This window comes from Topomyia yanbarensis, chromosome 2, assembly GCF_030247195.1.
Source record: "Topomyia yanbarensis strain Yona2022 chromosome 2, ASM3024719v1, whole genome shotgun sequence".
Taxonomy (NCBI): Eukaryota; Metazoa; Arthropoda; class Insecta; order Diptera; family Culicidae; genus Topomyia; species Topomyia yanbarensis.
The window spans coordinates 312,594,670-312,612,463 of record NC_080671.1 but is presented as its reverse complement, the minus strand read 5'-3'; the positions used below and the strand labels follow the sequence as shown (position 1 = coordinate 312,612,463).

Genomic DNA, 17,794 nt, shown 5'->3' with positions numbered 1-17,794 from the left:
TAGTTCCGGAAAAAATGTCCTCGCATCTCACTAACTACATCATAATTAGCGGCAGTTTCCATGCCAGGTATTGTCGCCGAGAGAAATCTAGAACTGTGGTATTGCTGGATTTATGCCGAAAGATAAACTAATAATAGGAGATCCCACGCCTAGTTCGCGGAAGGTGTAAGTTGGCGGTGTTCCTTTTTCTTCGCTTGATTTAGGCATATGAGACTGTCTCTCGTTTTTTACCTAAAACTATGTAAAATATGTTTTCATGTTATGCATTTCATTTTGTGTTGTAGAATTCATGGGGTACAGTTTTCGAACGTATTAAGCGAATTTTCCTAATTTTATGGAATTTGTGTTATTTACGGTGAGTTTTAATCTATTACGTGGATGATTATATTTTTCAGTATAATCAATTTAATGCACAATCTACTTGAATCAAACAACTAAAAAATTAAAACACCGCCAACTAGTCCCAGACTCCCCTACTCATTCGAATCAAATTGGTTAAATTTATTTATTGAAAATCGGGTTCGGGTCAGGCATGGTCTTAGATTTTTTAAATGCTGGTACGGGTTGGATTCGGGTCGGGTTCGGGTCGGGTACGGGTCGGGTTCGGATTATTTTTCATGTCCTGGTACGAGTCGGGTTTTGTACTTTTATAAAATCCGGATACGAGTTGGGTTTGGGTAAGCTTACAAAAATAATATTCGGGTTCGGATGTATTATTTATCAAAAGTTTTGCAAGGCACTGAAAATAACGGTAGGTATTTATTTTTGTTCAGGACCGGTATTTCACTTGTTTTGGAGCTGTGCTATTGCAAGAGTCAGGACATGACGTATTATAGATGCGCAATATTGAGCTCGAAATCTGTAATACGGTATCTTAAATGGGTCGGTATTCCTCAGATTTTCGAAACCGGTACTACCGGTACCACAAACCTAATAGAAACAATGCTTTGTTTAGCGCTAACAAATTTTTTAACCAAATTGGCTTCTGGCCGAATAGTGGGGGGGGGGCGTGCCCTCTGTCATTTCTTGGAGCCTGCAGTGATTAACATCAAGGGCCACTCAATTTATGCAAAAATATAAAAATATGATCCACCTCCTCTAGGACGCAGCTGGGGGAGTTTATAAGCAAAGGCACTCTACAATACAAATGTTCTCACATTGCCATTTAACTTTAAGTGTCCACTTTTCGATTTCTTTCCCAAGAAAAGCACAATAAGGGTATGTTCTTTTTCTCGCTGCAGCAGAGGGCAGCTTCGCTTTAGAACGGATGTCTTCAGGCAATCAACAAAATGCGATATTTCCATCTCCTACTTCGATCCGTTGGACTCCATGCAGCTGACTTATTTCTTCGTCGGTTTGTCTTCGTGAGCACTTCTTGGGATACGCAGGGTATGCCGCGATAAGGAGAAAGTTACTTCTTGCTTGTTAGCACGAACTTCCGCTTTACTTGCAGTATGGTATTTGTTTACCAAAGGACAGGGTATCCTATTACGGTTCGAGCTTTTTTTATCTTGAAGAAACATTGCTAAAGTTGAGAGGAGGTTTTGCATGCATGCTGGTTGTTTACTTTAACACCCTTGGAGCTAACCAACAGAGTAACGTTAATATGTTAGTACAAGTGAGTTAACGGAGTTTTTTTTCCTCGACAGTAGATACACGAAAGTGCGCTGTTATAGATACCTATAATAAGAGAAACGGACACTAGGGTGTCAAGATAAATCTCGAATTATCAAAAAGGTTAGTTTGCATAAACTTTCGCATTTCGAAAAAAGTCTCTATATAAAACTTGAGCACAGTTGGACAAAAGTAAGGGTGCTTTGTTTTGTTATAAAATAAATTAGAATAGTTTTAAATACAATTTGTTTGTTTAGATGTGTGGAAATATCATCTTTGGACACTGATCTATTAAATATGGTTTGCCTAATAAGAGGGGGCAAAAATTGTCCCCTAACGTAAAGATCGTGTTTATTTTTAATTTTCACGATACAAAGAACGTCATATGTGATATTTCTCCTGAAGCCAAAACAATACATTTTTCAAAAAATGTGCTATTGGCATAAAATGCTTAGGAATCATTTTTTCACAAGAGTGCACTTCATTTTTGTCACCGCATGTTTTTCATAAATTTATCGCGGTGCTATAAAACGCGGCCTACCCTACCACGGAGTAATTTCGAGGGCCTTCATAACATGATATGGACATACATTCTGCTTTCCTACTAAACGAATGACTGGCGGTGTGAATCCGGAATAGGATTTTGACTAATTTGGGCTGTGTCCGAATATTTCGTCTGCGTTCCTTACTTTCTTTGGCAAATTTATTGTGCTTACTTAGACCAACAATTTAGAGTAATTGGATAACCAATTGGTTGAGAACTGTGCCGCCAAAAGTTCTTTAAAAGAGAGTAAATAAATCGATCCTCTTGTCGTGAATGTGACTCTTATTGAATTGGTTTAACAGGAAATATATCTAAACACTGATAATTTTGAAAGGTGATGTCTCAAGAAGATTTGTTTAGAAAGTCAAGAGCTTCTGGATGGTGAAAATAATAATAAATCGGAATTATCCCACCAGGCGGCGCTATTGCGAATGCAAATGTTTAACTAATGTTAAAATCATTTTGTATCTCAATAACGAAAATATTTAAAGAAGTGTTGTCTTCAGTACGGTTACTCGAGAAATCAAAGACTGACAGATGGTGACAGAGTAGTTTGGGATACTATTATTGTGCGGCACTAGTACCACCCAACAGCACATTTAGAATATGATACATCTCAAAAGTCTAATAACTTAGAAAGATGGTGTTTTTGGTAAAGTTCTAGAGGAGGTCAAGAACTACGTGATCATGGAAAAATTGAAATAGATGTGCCAGGCGGCGCTAGTGAGCATGTACTATTTTTCAAACTCTATATCTTGAGATCCAGCCAAGAAGTGTGATGTTTTCATCAGCGGGTTAGAGTGCTGGATCCAAAGCCCCCTTAATATGCAAGAAAACTGATGCCATCTGTTCTTTCTTAGCATAGGCCACTTGAATTTCTGTTGGGAGTAACGCAAGACAATCGTTCGTCCTTTTGTCTTTGCGAAAGACAAATTGTGTATCTGTGACAATGAGCCATTTGCTCCGACCTGATTGTCGAGGCGGGATAGGATCATTTTCTCGAACAACGTCCGGATACAGGACAGTATTGCGATTGGCCGATACGAATTGTGGTTGGAGATTGGTTTTCCTGGTTTTTGGATGGCGATGACCTTCTTTTGCCTCCATCCATTAGGGGCAATGTTGCCCTCTCCCTGAAACTTATTAAATAAATTCAACAAGCGTCTCTTAGCAGAGTGTGGCAGATTCTTCAACAATTTAAATTTAATTCTGTCTGGCCCTGGGGCTTCATTGTTACATAATAAGAGAGCAAGTTAGCATTCCACCTTTGAAGAAAGTGCTTCGTTCGCGCTATCATGAGGGGGTGCGGCGCGGTAGATCTTTTCTTTAGGGTCGGGATCGGACAAACCTTATTGGCGAAATCGAATATCCAACGGTTTGAATATTCCTTGCTCTCGTTAGTACTGTTTCGGTTTTGCATGCGCCGGGCCGTGCCCCATGCTAAAATGATTATGTATTTGGTTTTACCTCTTTGTTTACACCAATGGTTATAATTTATTTTACAATAGATTAATTTTGTTTTGAAGGGTTGCGAAAATAAACTACCGAAGTGTTAAATTCCGTTCAAAATCTTATTTTCCGACTACACACATCCCAAATCGCTCAAATTGGATAGCATTCATCTCAACTAAAAATTCAATTATGCAAATATTTCCAAACCCACCCGGGAAACAAATTATCTTGTTTGCGTTTCCTGCAGAAGCTTTCCCCGTTCATTTTACATTTTACATTCAATTTTGCGTCTGCCCTTACCCTTTGAACCCTTGCCCGCCTTGATCGTCGAACAGCACCTCATAATTCTAAAAACATTTCCGCGTATTCCCACGTTTCCACCAATACTTTCAATTCTACTGCGGAAACCATGGACTCGCATTTGCTGGCTATCTTTCGATCGAAAATTTACACTTTTCCATTCAATGTTCAAGTTGCCTTATACCTTGGGTTCTGCTTTTCGTTTCAGTCTGTAACAAGAGTTGGCGTTTGAAATTATGTATGTATGTTGCCCGTAAATATCGTCACCCGCCGACTATCTGCCAGGTGGTTGGAGGCGACACATGAGATTCAACACAGGAACCGCTCTGTCGCCTTGCGCAACACTTTCAGGACGACAGCACCGTAGAAAGGGAGGACGCGTCGTCATGGGAAGCGACCAAATTGATACTCCCCCGCAGCTGGTAGTGAAGAGCTCGTGCCATCGCTAGTGAAAATAACCGGTCGGTCAAAATTGAATGTGGAAAATTGAGAAAGAATAAGTGGAATAAATTACATTCTCACCGGTGAAAGTGCTAGATCGACAAGTTGGAAAAACGGGAGACAGCTGATAGAGAAAATGATTGGCGCAAAGCTGTTTCCGCTTCTGATTTATGCTACATCCCTGCTGGGTGGTACTGTCGTTGCCGTTACGAATGTTGCAGATTTTATCGTGTTTAATAGTGCTTGTTATTACGAAAGCGATTACGTGAATTATGATCATAGTTTGAGTTTGGCAGATCTCGTCGCGACTAGTGATGTAATAATAAGAGCGTTCGCCGGAGATGGCAATTACCTACGTCCTGCGCTGGTGGTTTCCGGCAGCAGTGGTGAAAATGGAAGCAAATCCAATCCGGTAAGTGAGCGTACCAATGGAAAGGAAGAAGCAAACAGTTCCAGTGCAAACAGCTCCCACCGGCAGGGGAACGGAAATGAGAAAAATGAGAGTGCAAGTTCTATAGACGACGAGGAATTCATTGTACGTTTGGAGCCAGCCGTCGTCTACAAGGGAAATGAAATCTTCAAGAAGCTTAAGCTGATCAACTGGCAACACTACATCGTTATCAAGAGGTAGGTACTGGTATGCCTCGGTAGTACGCACTAGAGATGGGTGAATGAGTCGCGAATCGATGAAAAGAATCGACTCTTCAGAAAGAGCGAATGAATCGCGATTGTTTTTTAAAGAGCTGCGATTCACTGAAGGAGTGACAATCTATCTATCTATCTATCTACATATATAAAAGTTAATGTTTGTATGTATATGATTTATGAACTCCCAAACGGCTTAACCGATTGCCATAAAAATTTATACATAGCAGGCATTTGTTATGGCGCATGTTTGTGTGCTATTGGTTGGGAATTATCTGCTCGATAATAAGATGGCGCTTCGGACAAATTGAATTTTCCTCCTATTTCGTTGAAAGTCGCAGCAACGCGCGATGGTTATTAGCTAGTTTATTATAAACTTAACGAAAGCCAAAAAGAACCGAATGAATTTGCCATGATTATGAATCACTCTAAAATAAACAAACACAATGAACACATGAGCTCTGCTTGTCTTCACGGAATAAAATATCGACTCGTAACTAATTTAAATTAAATAATAGTTGTAATTTCGAGGGAGAAACCAATCTTGAAAATGGCGGAATTTTTCGTGAAAAATAGCAATTTTCATTTCACATAGGTAAAAACTCCCTTAATTGAAAAGTTATCTCGAAAACCCAACGTAGGGGTTAGATATCTCATACATAGAATGTATGTGAAAAGTTAGAAATAAATCGGTTAAGTAGTTTTTGAATGACACCACAAATCGTGTTTTTCCACAGGCATTCTACAAAAATCTTCATCACAGTGTAGCTTGTCGATATTTTAGCATAGAAAAATTACATAATGTTATTTAGATGATACATCATAATGTACAAGAGTTTTGATCAATTTGCTACAAAAAATCGAAAATAAAGTCTTTTCTTCATTCTGAAACCCTTAACCGCCCTCCCCCTTCCCAAAACGCATAATAAATACATTTTTCCCGTTTCATTTCAAACATTTTTTAAAGTTCTGAAACGAATCACTGAATCGATCAAAAGAGTCAATTCCGTTTAGTGAGTGAATCGGACACGAGTAAAGTGATTATGACACATTAGGGGAGACTGAGGAGACTTGATCCCCGGGGAGACTTGATCCCATCATTGTAACTCAAAGGCGGATCAGAATACATTAATCGAATATACTATAAAGTTGCGTAGTTTTATCTAAACATAAATTTCATTAACACAGAAAAAAGAAATTGGACTTTTGTGTAACCGAATTTTTACCGATTTAAAAAAAAGTCTCAGAAGAACTGAAGAAGATTTATTTTTCAAATTTTCAAACTTTTATAAAATTGATAAAATCACCCACTACATACTCTACTTTTGCATATAGAATTACAGGAGAATGTCAATTATATGAATACGTTATGATTGAGCTGATTCTTTTGTTCAACTATATTTTTACTAAAGTTTGCTGAAATAGATGCTAGATTTATTTGATCCCCTTCGCCATACTTCATACACACCACTGAAAATAACCAAATTCACACCAGAACAATTGAAGTTATTGTTGTCATAAAAAAATGTCAAAAATGAAAGCTTCATCGTAAAGAAACATTACTGTAATTGTTTACTACAGTATACGTAGCAACCATTCATCCCACATTTGACGTTCCTCAACCATAATAAAGACAGCTTTCAAATAATTGCACGGAGATTTGGGGAATTCGTAAAAAAATCAGGTGAGAGATGCGTAATATGTAGTAATAAAAATAACAATATCTAATCATAACAATTTAATCAATACTACAATCTATTTATAAAATTGAATGGGGTAATGTACCCGTTTTTGCCCTATTAACAAGGGTACCACATTATTACTACAATAATTTTATTATTTCAGCTTCTTTGATTTGTTATTAAGGTCCATTTTTTATTTCGATTATAGAGGTTTTAACGTTAAGGTCATTCGCCTCTTATTAAGAGCCAATATAATAACAAAATTGTCTTGAGAATGGTGAAAATCTTCTGTTTGAGCGCAGCAAAATCTCTAATCGAGTACCCCCATTATCGAAATACCATTTGAGTCAATGCGTTGAGCAAAGATGGCAGACGCTGCTCTAACCAAAGGCTTCAGATGGGTAGGATGATTAGGGCATTGCAGAAAAACATTTGTTTTTAATTCTCAAAGGCCCCCCCTCTCATATTGTGACAAATGTCAAAGTAAGCTCAGATGCCAAATTTCACAATTCTAGACCCCCGCCCACCTCGCTTGAAATTTTTGAAATTTATGCTATGGGAAAATGTGAAGGAAAAATATATTAAATGCTATAACTTTTGAAGTAGCAATCAGAAAATTACAATTTATATATCTTTTTAAAGGAAATAACCTTAGTATTGGAATGGAGATATTCCTGTTCCTAGAAAAATACGGGATTGTGGGGTACTGGGTCATTTTGGCCCCAAAATACCATATTTTTTAAATTTTTCTGCTCCGTGGTGCAAACCATACATATTTTGCAGTTTTTCTAATGTGAAAAAATCTCAGAAATCGAACGGAACCTTTTAGACCTTTGTCCGAATACGAGAAGTTGGGGTTATAGGGCCTTTTGTCATATATATTAAATTTTATCATTTTCTCGTGTATATCTCTCTATTATTCTTCATTCAATTTTCATAAAATGTACCTTGTTGAACGTGGAAAATTCTTAGAAATACAACAAAAGTAGATTCGTTTGCGTTAAAATTCAAAAACATCTAATTTTTTGACATTAACTCTACAAATCACATTTTTTTCATTAAATGTCCTAATACCACAACTTCACCTATTTTTACAGGTATGAAACTTTTCTCATGTGATTCCTAAGAGCATTTTTCACTATAAATAGTAAATTAAATAAGAATTTTGTTGTTAAATGGAGTTAATATGTGCGATTTTATGATTTTATGATAAAAATGTGAAATCGAGACTATATGTCTGATAATTTGATGTTTCTGAATTTTACCGGTAACGAATCTATTTTTATTTTGTTCCTATGGATTTTCCACGTTCAACAAGGTACAATTTATGAAAATTGAATAAAGAATAATAGAGATATATGCACGAGAAAATGATAAAATTTAATATAAATGACAAAAGGCCCTATAACCCCAACTTCTCGTATTCGGACAAAGGTCTAAAAAATTCCGTTCGATTTCTGAGATTTTTTCACATTAGAAAAACTGCAAAATATGTATGGTTTGCACAACGGAGCAGAAAAATTAAAAAAAATAGGGGGTTTTGGGGTCAAAATGACCCAGTACCCCACTTTCCCGTATTTTAATAGAAACAGGAATATCTCCATTCGAATACTAAGGTTATTTCCTTTAAAAAGAGATATAAATTGTAATTTTATGATTGCTACTTCAAAAGTTATAGCATTTAATATATTTTTCCTCCACATTTTCCCATAGCACCAATTTCAAAAATTTCAATCGTAGTGGGCGGGGGTCTAGAATTATCCAAATGATGTGAAATTTGGCATCTGAGCTTACTTTGACATTTGTCACAATATGAGAGGGGGGGCCTTTGAGAATTCAAAAAAAAATTTTTTTTGCAATGCCCTAAGGATGATAGCAGCAACAGGGCAAAAATAGGCTTATTACCCTACATGCTCTTTTAAACACGTTTTCACAAAGGAATCAAGCGTCCCCAAATTAGGGATCGAGTCTCCACTAATCTAAGAATTTTCCATTTTTTTGTTGTTTTCCAGAAATGCTCATAGCTCATGTCCAGTATAATATTTCCATGTAATTTTTTTATGATTATTAGTCATCCCTAGAAACAATATAAAACTACAAAAAAATACATAGTTTTTTATCATTCCACGGAGTTGGACTGAAAAATAAAAAAGGGGATCAAGTCTCCTCAGTCTCCCCTACTAAATACATCACGAGGTTACCACACACACACATCCTAAAACTATACTACATTTAAAACGCACGTAAACAGAAACAAACTAAATTAATCGAAAATCGAAATGTATTCTTATCGATGTTCTCAAGACACACATTGTTCAAAATTGTATCATATTTTCTTACGCGTAGTGTACTAAATTAAATATCTCGATGTATCAAATCTCATCAGATGTATTTAATAGGTACAAAGGTATGCTGGGACAGAAACTACAGAATCTGAAGATAATCTCAGATCATTTTCGATTTGACATGCTTAAAGAGCCGGCAGTTAGTTGTGCAATTGTTTATGAATGATAATAATAACTACATATTTAGGTTGCATCAGGATTCAGCTCCGTATTGTATGCAGGATGCATCAGGATTCAGCTCCGTATTACCCTTCATTTAAGACTAAGATTATGAGAATCGAGCCAACGATATATGAGAAATAGGTGTGAATCTAATTTTGGAACTTGGCCATTTCCTCGATTTTCTGAGATCTTTAACAGTTCTCAATGTAGTCAAGGATACTTTGATTTGCAATTAGATTAATTTCAAGCAACTCAGAACTCATTTCGATTAGTTTAGCATCAGTTAGATATAATGATTGTACCGGTTTGTATGGGAAGTTCGCATGTGACCGCATACTTCAACCCGTGACATGGGAACCAGAAGTCCGATTCCAATTAACTTTAATAGCAGTCAATAGGGATGATGTAGCTTTTATTTGTGACTAAAGATGAGAAAATAGAGTCAGACATTTCTAAAAAGCAGATGTGAATTCACTTCAGGAACTTAGCCACTTTCCCGAAGTTTCCAGTTCTGCCAAAGGTGTCCAAAGTGGTCAACGTGGGTTTAATTGGGAACCAGTGAGCTTAAACTATAAATCAAAGCAATTTAGAACACATATTATGAGTTTTTGCATCTTTTAGATAATATGCTGATACCAATTTATATGGGAATTTCATGCGATGTTGTTGTTGTTGTTGTTTATTGAAGCTTTAACCTAGAAGGTCATTCGTCTATAGAAAGGATTGAATAAAATACGTGTTATTTTACAATAATGCATGTGGAAATATTGAAATGTTGAGATTTGTATCCGTTGTCCTTGTTGCTGTTTCTGGAAGGGTCCGTTGAAATAGTAGCGTTATTCTGTTCAAAGGGATGGAGGTCGTAGGTAGTAGGTTTAGGGAATTTTCCTCTGATCGGTAGGGAACATCGAGTTGGTGATGTTATAATGTTTTTGGTAACTATAGCGATCTATGAAGAAACTGGGAAGTTAGATGACGTTGGAGAGGTTGGCTTCCTTGATAAACAAGAGAAGGGCTTCCTCGCTCGCGGAGTCATTAGCCAATACGTCCCTGATGGAAGTGGGCAAGCAATATTTCCTGCGAAGATCGTCGCATTCGATGCAGTTGACTAGGATGTGCTCAACGGACAACCTAGTACTGCATGTGTTACACATCGGAGCTTCGACGCGGACCAGAGTGTGGGCATGTGTAGTCGTAGTATGTCCAGTCCTAAGCCTCGAGAATATTCGTTGTTCCTTCTTGTTGCTGCGATCTTCCCATTTTTGGACAGAGTTTTTAATTTTGTGAAGATGACCGGAAGAATTACTCCATTTTCTCTCGAAGTGAAGTAAACTTCTCGTTTTATTATCTTGGTGATATCGTCTTTCGAGACCTCTCTGGTGAGATACGATCGTGATGAGCGGCCAAGTGCGGTGAGATGGTCCGTATTTTCATTGCCGGGTATCCCGCAATGTCCGGGGACCCATCATATGGTAGTGAGAGGTTCGTTATAATTGTCTATCGCCTGAACCAAAGGGTGGCGCGATTTTCTGGTTTGTAGTGCTGAAATCACGGATAGAGAGTCAAATAACGGTAGCAACACCGTCGGATTTTCTTGCCAGAGCCAGTACTATAGCCGCGGCTTCGGCCGAAAAAATGGAGGAAGCGGATGGCAGTTTGAAGGCAAGACCGTTACCTATACCACTGACACCCACTCCAACAGTCGTGTCGGTTTTTGATCCGTCAGTAAATAGTTTCGTTGAGAAACGGCGATTCATTAGTTGATGATACGCGGCTCGAGCAATAACGGGGGAAGCGCCCGCTCCAGTCGTCAGTGAGCAATCGATGCTAGGGGGTCTAGAGTTCTATGGGCGATGCCAGACCCGGTGGAGACGTGCCAGTGGAGGCAGGAGAGAGTTTGAGAATTCCCCGTAGATCGTATTGGCTATTCTGTATTATGTATTATGCACTCTGCTTCGCCGGAAGTTCGTTCGGGGAAACCGAGTGCTCGCCGGAGTGCCACCATAGCCGCCATCCAACGGAAGAGTAGTACTCCTGCCTCTACACATGCACTTTCCGCCGGTGTACTATGTAGCAAGCTGGTTGCCGCACGAATGGTACCGTTGTACAGCGGAGCTAGGATGGTTGTCATTTCGTTAAAACTTCTGCAGGTCAGTTCAATACCGTAATATATACGGCTGTGGATTATAGCCTAGCTGATGTTTAGAACGAGCTGGCGATTGTTTTTCGGGTGCCGGGAACAAATGGTGCGAACCAGTCTCTTTCGGCTTTTGCTCTCTTTTTCAGTTTCCGGAAGTGTGGGGTGAGAGTAAGTTTACGGTCAGTCTCTACGCATCGCTCGATCGAGATAGAAGTGTTTTGTTTTTGGTCTGTTGGAAAAAGAACAGTGCAGTAATCCGCGTTCAAGGTTATTTTGCCATTCTCTGCCTCTTCGAGGTTTGGACTTTTGTTTTCTTTTGTGCGTGTGTTAACCGTTAGGCCACATTCCTCAACCTTTTGTTCGTAAAGCGAGGATTGAACAATAACCAGCTATTTAAGCTGGACTGGTGCGTCGTGGGAAACGAGTATACAGATAAGTGAAATCTACCTTTTTGATACATTTACGGCTTTTTCCCGTCTGCGCGGGTGCTGACCCCGTGCGTTGACGGTGTCGATGGCTTCCTCCCCGGATGGCCAAATGGAGATCGAGTCGACTCCTAAGGCTCTCCCCCGACCCAAACAATATCCAGAGCTCTCGACCGGTCCCTTTGTGGTCTTCTTTCGGCCCAAAACAAAATCGCTGAATCTATTACAGATTTCAAAAGACCTAACGGAACGGTTCTCGGCTGTGATCGAAATAAAAAAGGTCCGCTCAGACAGGCTGAGGGTCGTGCTGACTAACTCAAAGCAGGCAAACGATATTGCTTGCTGCGAGCACTTTACGAAGGACTATCACGTGTATATTCCAGCTGTGAAAGTACAGTCTGAAGGCGTTGTCACCGATGACAGTTTGACATGCGAGGATCTGCTGCAGTACGGGGTTGGCCGTTTCAGAGACCGCTTACTTCAGCCAGTGAAAATACTCGAGTGCAAGCGTTTGCACTCAGTAGTAGTTGCGGGGGATGGTTCAAAAACGTACCCCCAATCAAACTCTTATCGGTTGACCTTCGCTGGTACCGCTTTGCCAAATTACGTCCTCTTGCACAAGGTTCGTCTGCCTGTGCGTCTGTTTGTGCCGCGGGTCATGAATTGCACAAAGTGTAAACAATTGGGTCACACAGCCACCCATTGTAGCAATAAGGCCCGCTGTGGAAAATGCGGGGAGAATCATCTAGATGATTCGTGCAGTAAGAATGCTGAGAAGTGTCCTTACTGTGCAGAGAATCTGCATGATATCTCGGCATGTCCTGCGTACAAACTACGCGGGGATAAACTAAAACGTTCCCTTGCTGGACGATCCGAACGTTCTTTTGCAGAAGTGCTAAAGAAAGCTACACCACCAACCTCAACAAACATCTATGCTCACTTGCCTCCTAACGAGGGCGAGGCTGATGACCCACAAGAGGGAACATCTACTAGGGCGCCTAGAAGTTATAGGAAGAGGAGGAACATTTCCTCTCCTAAAGTTCGTTGTAAAGGCCAGAAGGTATCCCTTGACGGGACTCAGAAAGTCACATCTATTGGAAGTGTTGCAACCAAACCGAAGCAATTAGCTCCTGGTCTCGGAGGATTAAACTCAGAGAAGGAGTTCCCAGCACTTCCCGGAACATCAAAAATCCCAAGTGTTCCTCTGTTTCAGTTCGAGAATAATCGCGGCACTGGAATTATCAAACTCTCGGACATTGTGGACTGGATAATAAAAACTTTCAATATAACTGATCCTATTAAAAGTCTTATGTTAGCTTTTCTTCCTACAGTAAGAACATTTTTGAAGCAGTTGACTGCTAAATGGCCCCTCCTTTCAGCGATTGTATCCTTCGATGGCTAACTCATCGAACGAGGTCACGGATTTGATCACTGTTCTACAGTGGAATTGCAGAAGTATCATCCCGAAAATCGATTCCTTCAAAATTTTAATAAATAATTTGAGTTGCGATGCATTTGCATTATGTGAAACTTGGTTAACTTCCGACATAGATCTCAACTTCCACGACTTTAATATTATTCGCCTGGATCGAGACACCCCCTATGGAGGAGTGCTTTTGGGGATCAAAAAGCGCTATTCCTTCTACAGAATTAACCTTCCCTCGATAACAGGTATTGAAGTTGTCGCTTGTCAAGTAACAACCAAAGGCAAAGATCTTTGCATAGCTTCCATATATATTCCCCCCAACACCGCGATTGGGCATCGCCGGCTACATGACATCATAGAATCCCTGCCTGCACCGCGACTAGTTTTAGGCGACTTTAACTCTCACGGTACGGAATGGGGTTGCCTTTATGATGATAACCGTTCCTCTTTAATTCACAATATTTGCGACAACTTCAACATGACAATTCTAAACACGGGTGAAATGACACGGATTCCTCCCCCACCAGCGCGCCCAAGCGCATTAGATTTATCCCTTTGCTCGACCTCGCTAAAGTTAGAATGCGCGTGGAAGGTAATCCCTGATCCCCACGGTAGCGACCATCTGCCGATCGTAGTATCAATCAATAACGGCTCAAGGCCATTGGAAACAATCAATATTTCGTATGACCTCACACGAAATATCGATTGGAAGAGCTATGCTGCCGCGATATCCGACAACATCGAATCTACTCAAGAACTTCCTCCGGAGGAAGAGTACAGCTTTTTGGCTGGCTTGATTCTCGACAGCGCGAATCAAGCTCAGACTAAGCCAGTACCCGGCGCGAACATACAAAAACGTTCTCCCAATCCCTGGTGGGATAAAGAGTGCTCAGACGTGTACGCAGAGAAGGCCGCCGCGTTTAAGACCTTCCGGAACGACGGGTTACCCGCCAGTTTTCGACAGTACGCGACGTTAGACAAGCGAATGAAGAGTTTGATGAAAGCCAAAAAACGCGGTTATTGGCGCCGGTTCGTCGACGGATTAACGAGAGAAACATCGATGAGCACTCTTTGGGGAACAGCCCGACGTATGCGAAATCGAAACAGTACTAATGAGAGCGTGGAATATTCAAACCGTTGGATATTCGATTTCGCCAAGAAGGTTTGTCCGGATTCCGCCCCGGCACAGAAGATCTACCGCGCCGCGTCCCGTCACGATAACGCGAACGAAACACCTTTTTCGATGGTGGAGTTCTCACTTGCTCTCTTGTCGTGTAACAATAAAGCTCCAGGGCCAGACAGAATCAAATTCAACTTGTTGAAGAATCTGCCAGACTCTGCCAAGAGACGCTTGTTGAACTTATTTAATAAGTTTCTTGAGGCTAACATTGTCCCACACGATTGGAGGCAAGTGAAGGTCATCGCCATCCAAAAACCAGGAAAACCAGCCTCCGACCACAATTCGTATCGACCGATCGCAATGCTATCTTGTATCCGGAAGTTGTTCGAGAAAATGATCCTATCCCGCCTCGACAATTGGGTCGAAGCAAATGGCTTACTGTCAGATACACAATTTGGCTTTCGCAAAGGCAAAGGGACGAATGATTGTCTTGCGTTGCTCTCAACTGAAATTCAAATGGCCTATGCTAGCAAAGAGCAGATGGCATCAGTGTTCCTAGATATTAAGGGGGCTTTTGATTCAGTTTCGATCAACATTCTTTCAGAGAAGCTGCACCAGCATGGTCTTTCAGCGACTTTAAACAACTTTTTACTAAACTTGTTGTCGGAAAAGCACATGCATTTTTCGCATGGTGACTTATCGACATCACGATTTAGCTACATGGGCCTTCCCCAGGGCTCATGTCTAAGCCCCCTGTTATACAATTTCTACGTCAACGACATTGATGAATGTCTTGACAATTCCTGCACGTTAAGACAACTTGCAGACGATGGCGTGGTGTCTGTTACGGGACCCAAAGCTGTCGATCTACAAGGACCATTACAGAATACCTTGGACAATTTGTCTGCATGGGCTATTAAGCTGGGTATCGAATTCTCCACGGAGAAAACTGAGCTAGTTGTATTTTCAAGGAAGCGTGAACCAGCACAACTACAGCTTCTATTAATGGGTCAAACTATCGCTCAAGTCTTCACAGTAAAATATCTAGGGGTCTGGTTCGACTCGAAAGGTACTTGGGGATGCCATATTCGGTATCTGAAACAGAAATGCCAACAAAGGATCAACTTTCTTCGTACAATAACCGGAACATGGTGGGGTGCCCACCCAGGAGACCTAATTAGGTTGTATCAAACAACGATACTGTCGGTAATGGAATACGGATGCTTCTGCTTTCGCTCCGCCGCGAACATACATTTCATCAAACTCGAAAGAATTCAGTATCGTTGTTTGCGTATCGCCTTAGGGTGCATGCAGTCGACCCATACGATGAGTCTCGAAGTGCTGTCGGGCGTTCTCCCGTTGAAAAATCGATTTTGGGAACTCTCATATCGATTGCTCATTCGATGCGATATCTTGAACCCGGTCGTGATTGAAAATTTCGAAAGGCTTGTTGAGCTCAATTCTCAGACCCGTTTCATGTCCCTGTACTTTGACTACATGGCGCAGAATATTAACCCTTCTTCTTACAATCCCAACCGTGTGCATTTCATAAATACTTCTGAATCTACTGTTTTCTTCGACACATCCATGAAAGACGAGATTAGTGGAATTCCGGACCACATACGCCCACAAGTGGTTCCAAACATTTTTTATAATAAATTCCGAGAAGTCGACTGTTCTAAGATGTTTTATACTGACGGATCAAACCTCGAAGGATCCACTGGCTTCGGTATTTTCAATCAAAAGTTCACCGCCTCCTACAAACTCAGTGACCCTGCTTCAGTTTACGCCGCAGAACTAGCTGCTATTCAGTATACCCTTGGAGTCATTGACACATTACCCGCAGACCATTACTTCATCGTCTCGGATAGTCTGAGTTCTATTGACGCTATTCGCTCGATGAAACATGGAAAGCATTCCTCGTATTTTTTGGGGAAAATACGGGAGCTACTGAGTGCTTTATCTGACAAATCTTTCCAGATTACCTTGGTGTGGGTCCCTTCACATTGCTCCATTCCGGGCAATGAGAAGGCGGACTCCTTAGCCAAGGTGGGTGCCATTGAAGGTGACGTTTTTGAAAGACCAATTTGCTTCCACGAATTTTTCAGTATTACTCATCAGAGAACCCTCGAAAGTTGGCAAACCTCGTGGAGCAATGGGGAGCTAGGAAGGTGGCTACATTCGATAGTCCCTAAGGTATCGACGAAACCTTGGTTCAAGGGGATGGATGTGGGTCGTGACTTCATTCGTGTGATGTCCCGACTCATGGCGAACCATTACACGCTGGATGCACATCTCCGACGTATTGGGCTCGTGGAGAGTGGTATCTGCGCTTGTGGCGACGGTTATCACGATATAGAGCACATAGTCTGGGCGTGCACCGAGTACAGTTCCGCCAGGTCTCGGCTTATGGACACCCTCCGGGCCCGAGGAAGACCACCCAACGTCCCGGTTCGAGATGTGTTGGCAAGCCGCGATGTCCTCTATATGTCCCTTATATACACCTTCATAAAAACCATCAATATCCAACTTTAACTGCTCCTTTTTCCTTATCATTCTCAGAAGCGCTCTCTTCCACCTGTACCATACACCCACGATGGTTTGATGCGACTCCAAGGCGACACAAAACATCCCTGTCGAATGAGCCAACAAACACGGGACCTAAAGCACGAACATCACACGCACAACTCGAAATGTAGCCGATCAACATCTGAGCCGCACTACGAAATCGTCTGGAGAAACTCCTGCCATCTCGAGAACGACTACCCGGCGTCCCAGCACATGATTCTTCCTGATGAAGACCACCCTGATTCTGTAATCCATCCGTTGATCTCCCGAAGTCTGAAACTGAAATAATGTTCTCCCCCTGCCATGTTTGTCCACCCTACTTCCCCTGACTCTTATACACAGAAGTAACACCCCTTCCCCCCCCCCCTCAAATATCTTCATGAAGCATTTAGCTCTTCTTGCCTTTTCTAGTTTTAACTATTATATTATATGATCTCGTTGAAAATGCCCAACTCTACTACCACATAAAATAACTCTAATTAATGTCTCCGAATCTTTACAAAATTTAATCACGCCCTCTAATTATTTCTACTTTTAAGATAGTCGTAAAAATTTTCCCCCTTAGTTAAACATTATTTGCTCCAATAATCTCATTGCTAAAAATGTCAAACCATATTGCCATAAAAACTAAATGACCCCTCTAATCTTACGAAAATTATACTACCCCCTTGTGTATATGTATAGCTATAAATTAGCCTTAGTTTAATTTCAAAAATCAATATGTAAGCCCCTAGTTTTAAGTAATTTAAAATGTAAAACAAATCAAAATTGGCACCTTTAAGCTAACGCAAACCTGCCTTATCAAATAAACGAATAGAAAAAAAAAAAAAGTTTACGGTCCAATGTTATCCCTAGTATCTTTGGCTCTTTTTTGAACGGGACGACGGCCCCATCTATGTAGATAGGTCTGTTCGACGCAAGGTGATTTGT

General features: G+C 40.7%; 1 protein-coding gene across 2 annotated transcripts in view; it reads left to right on the top strand.

Moving 5' to 3' along the window:
• The window catches only part of LOC131683576 (uncharacterized), a 91,448-nt gene that overhangs the window by 3,445 nt on the left and 70,209 nt on the right, over positions 1-17,794 (top strand). For both annotated transcript variants that reach the window (XR_009304536.1, XM_058965667.1), the window contains exon 2: positions 4,119-4,978. Coding sequence is in view for 1 of the 2 variants with exons in the window: in XM_058965667.1 (XP_058821650.1) it covers positions 4,488-4,978 (491 nt within the window). In the remaining variant the exon portion in view is untranslated. The remainder of the gene's footprint in view (positions 1-4,118; positions 4,979-17,794) is intronic.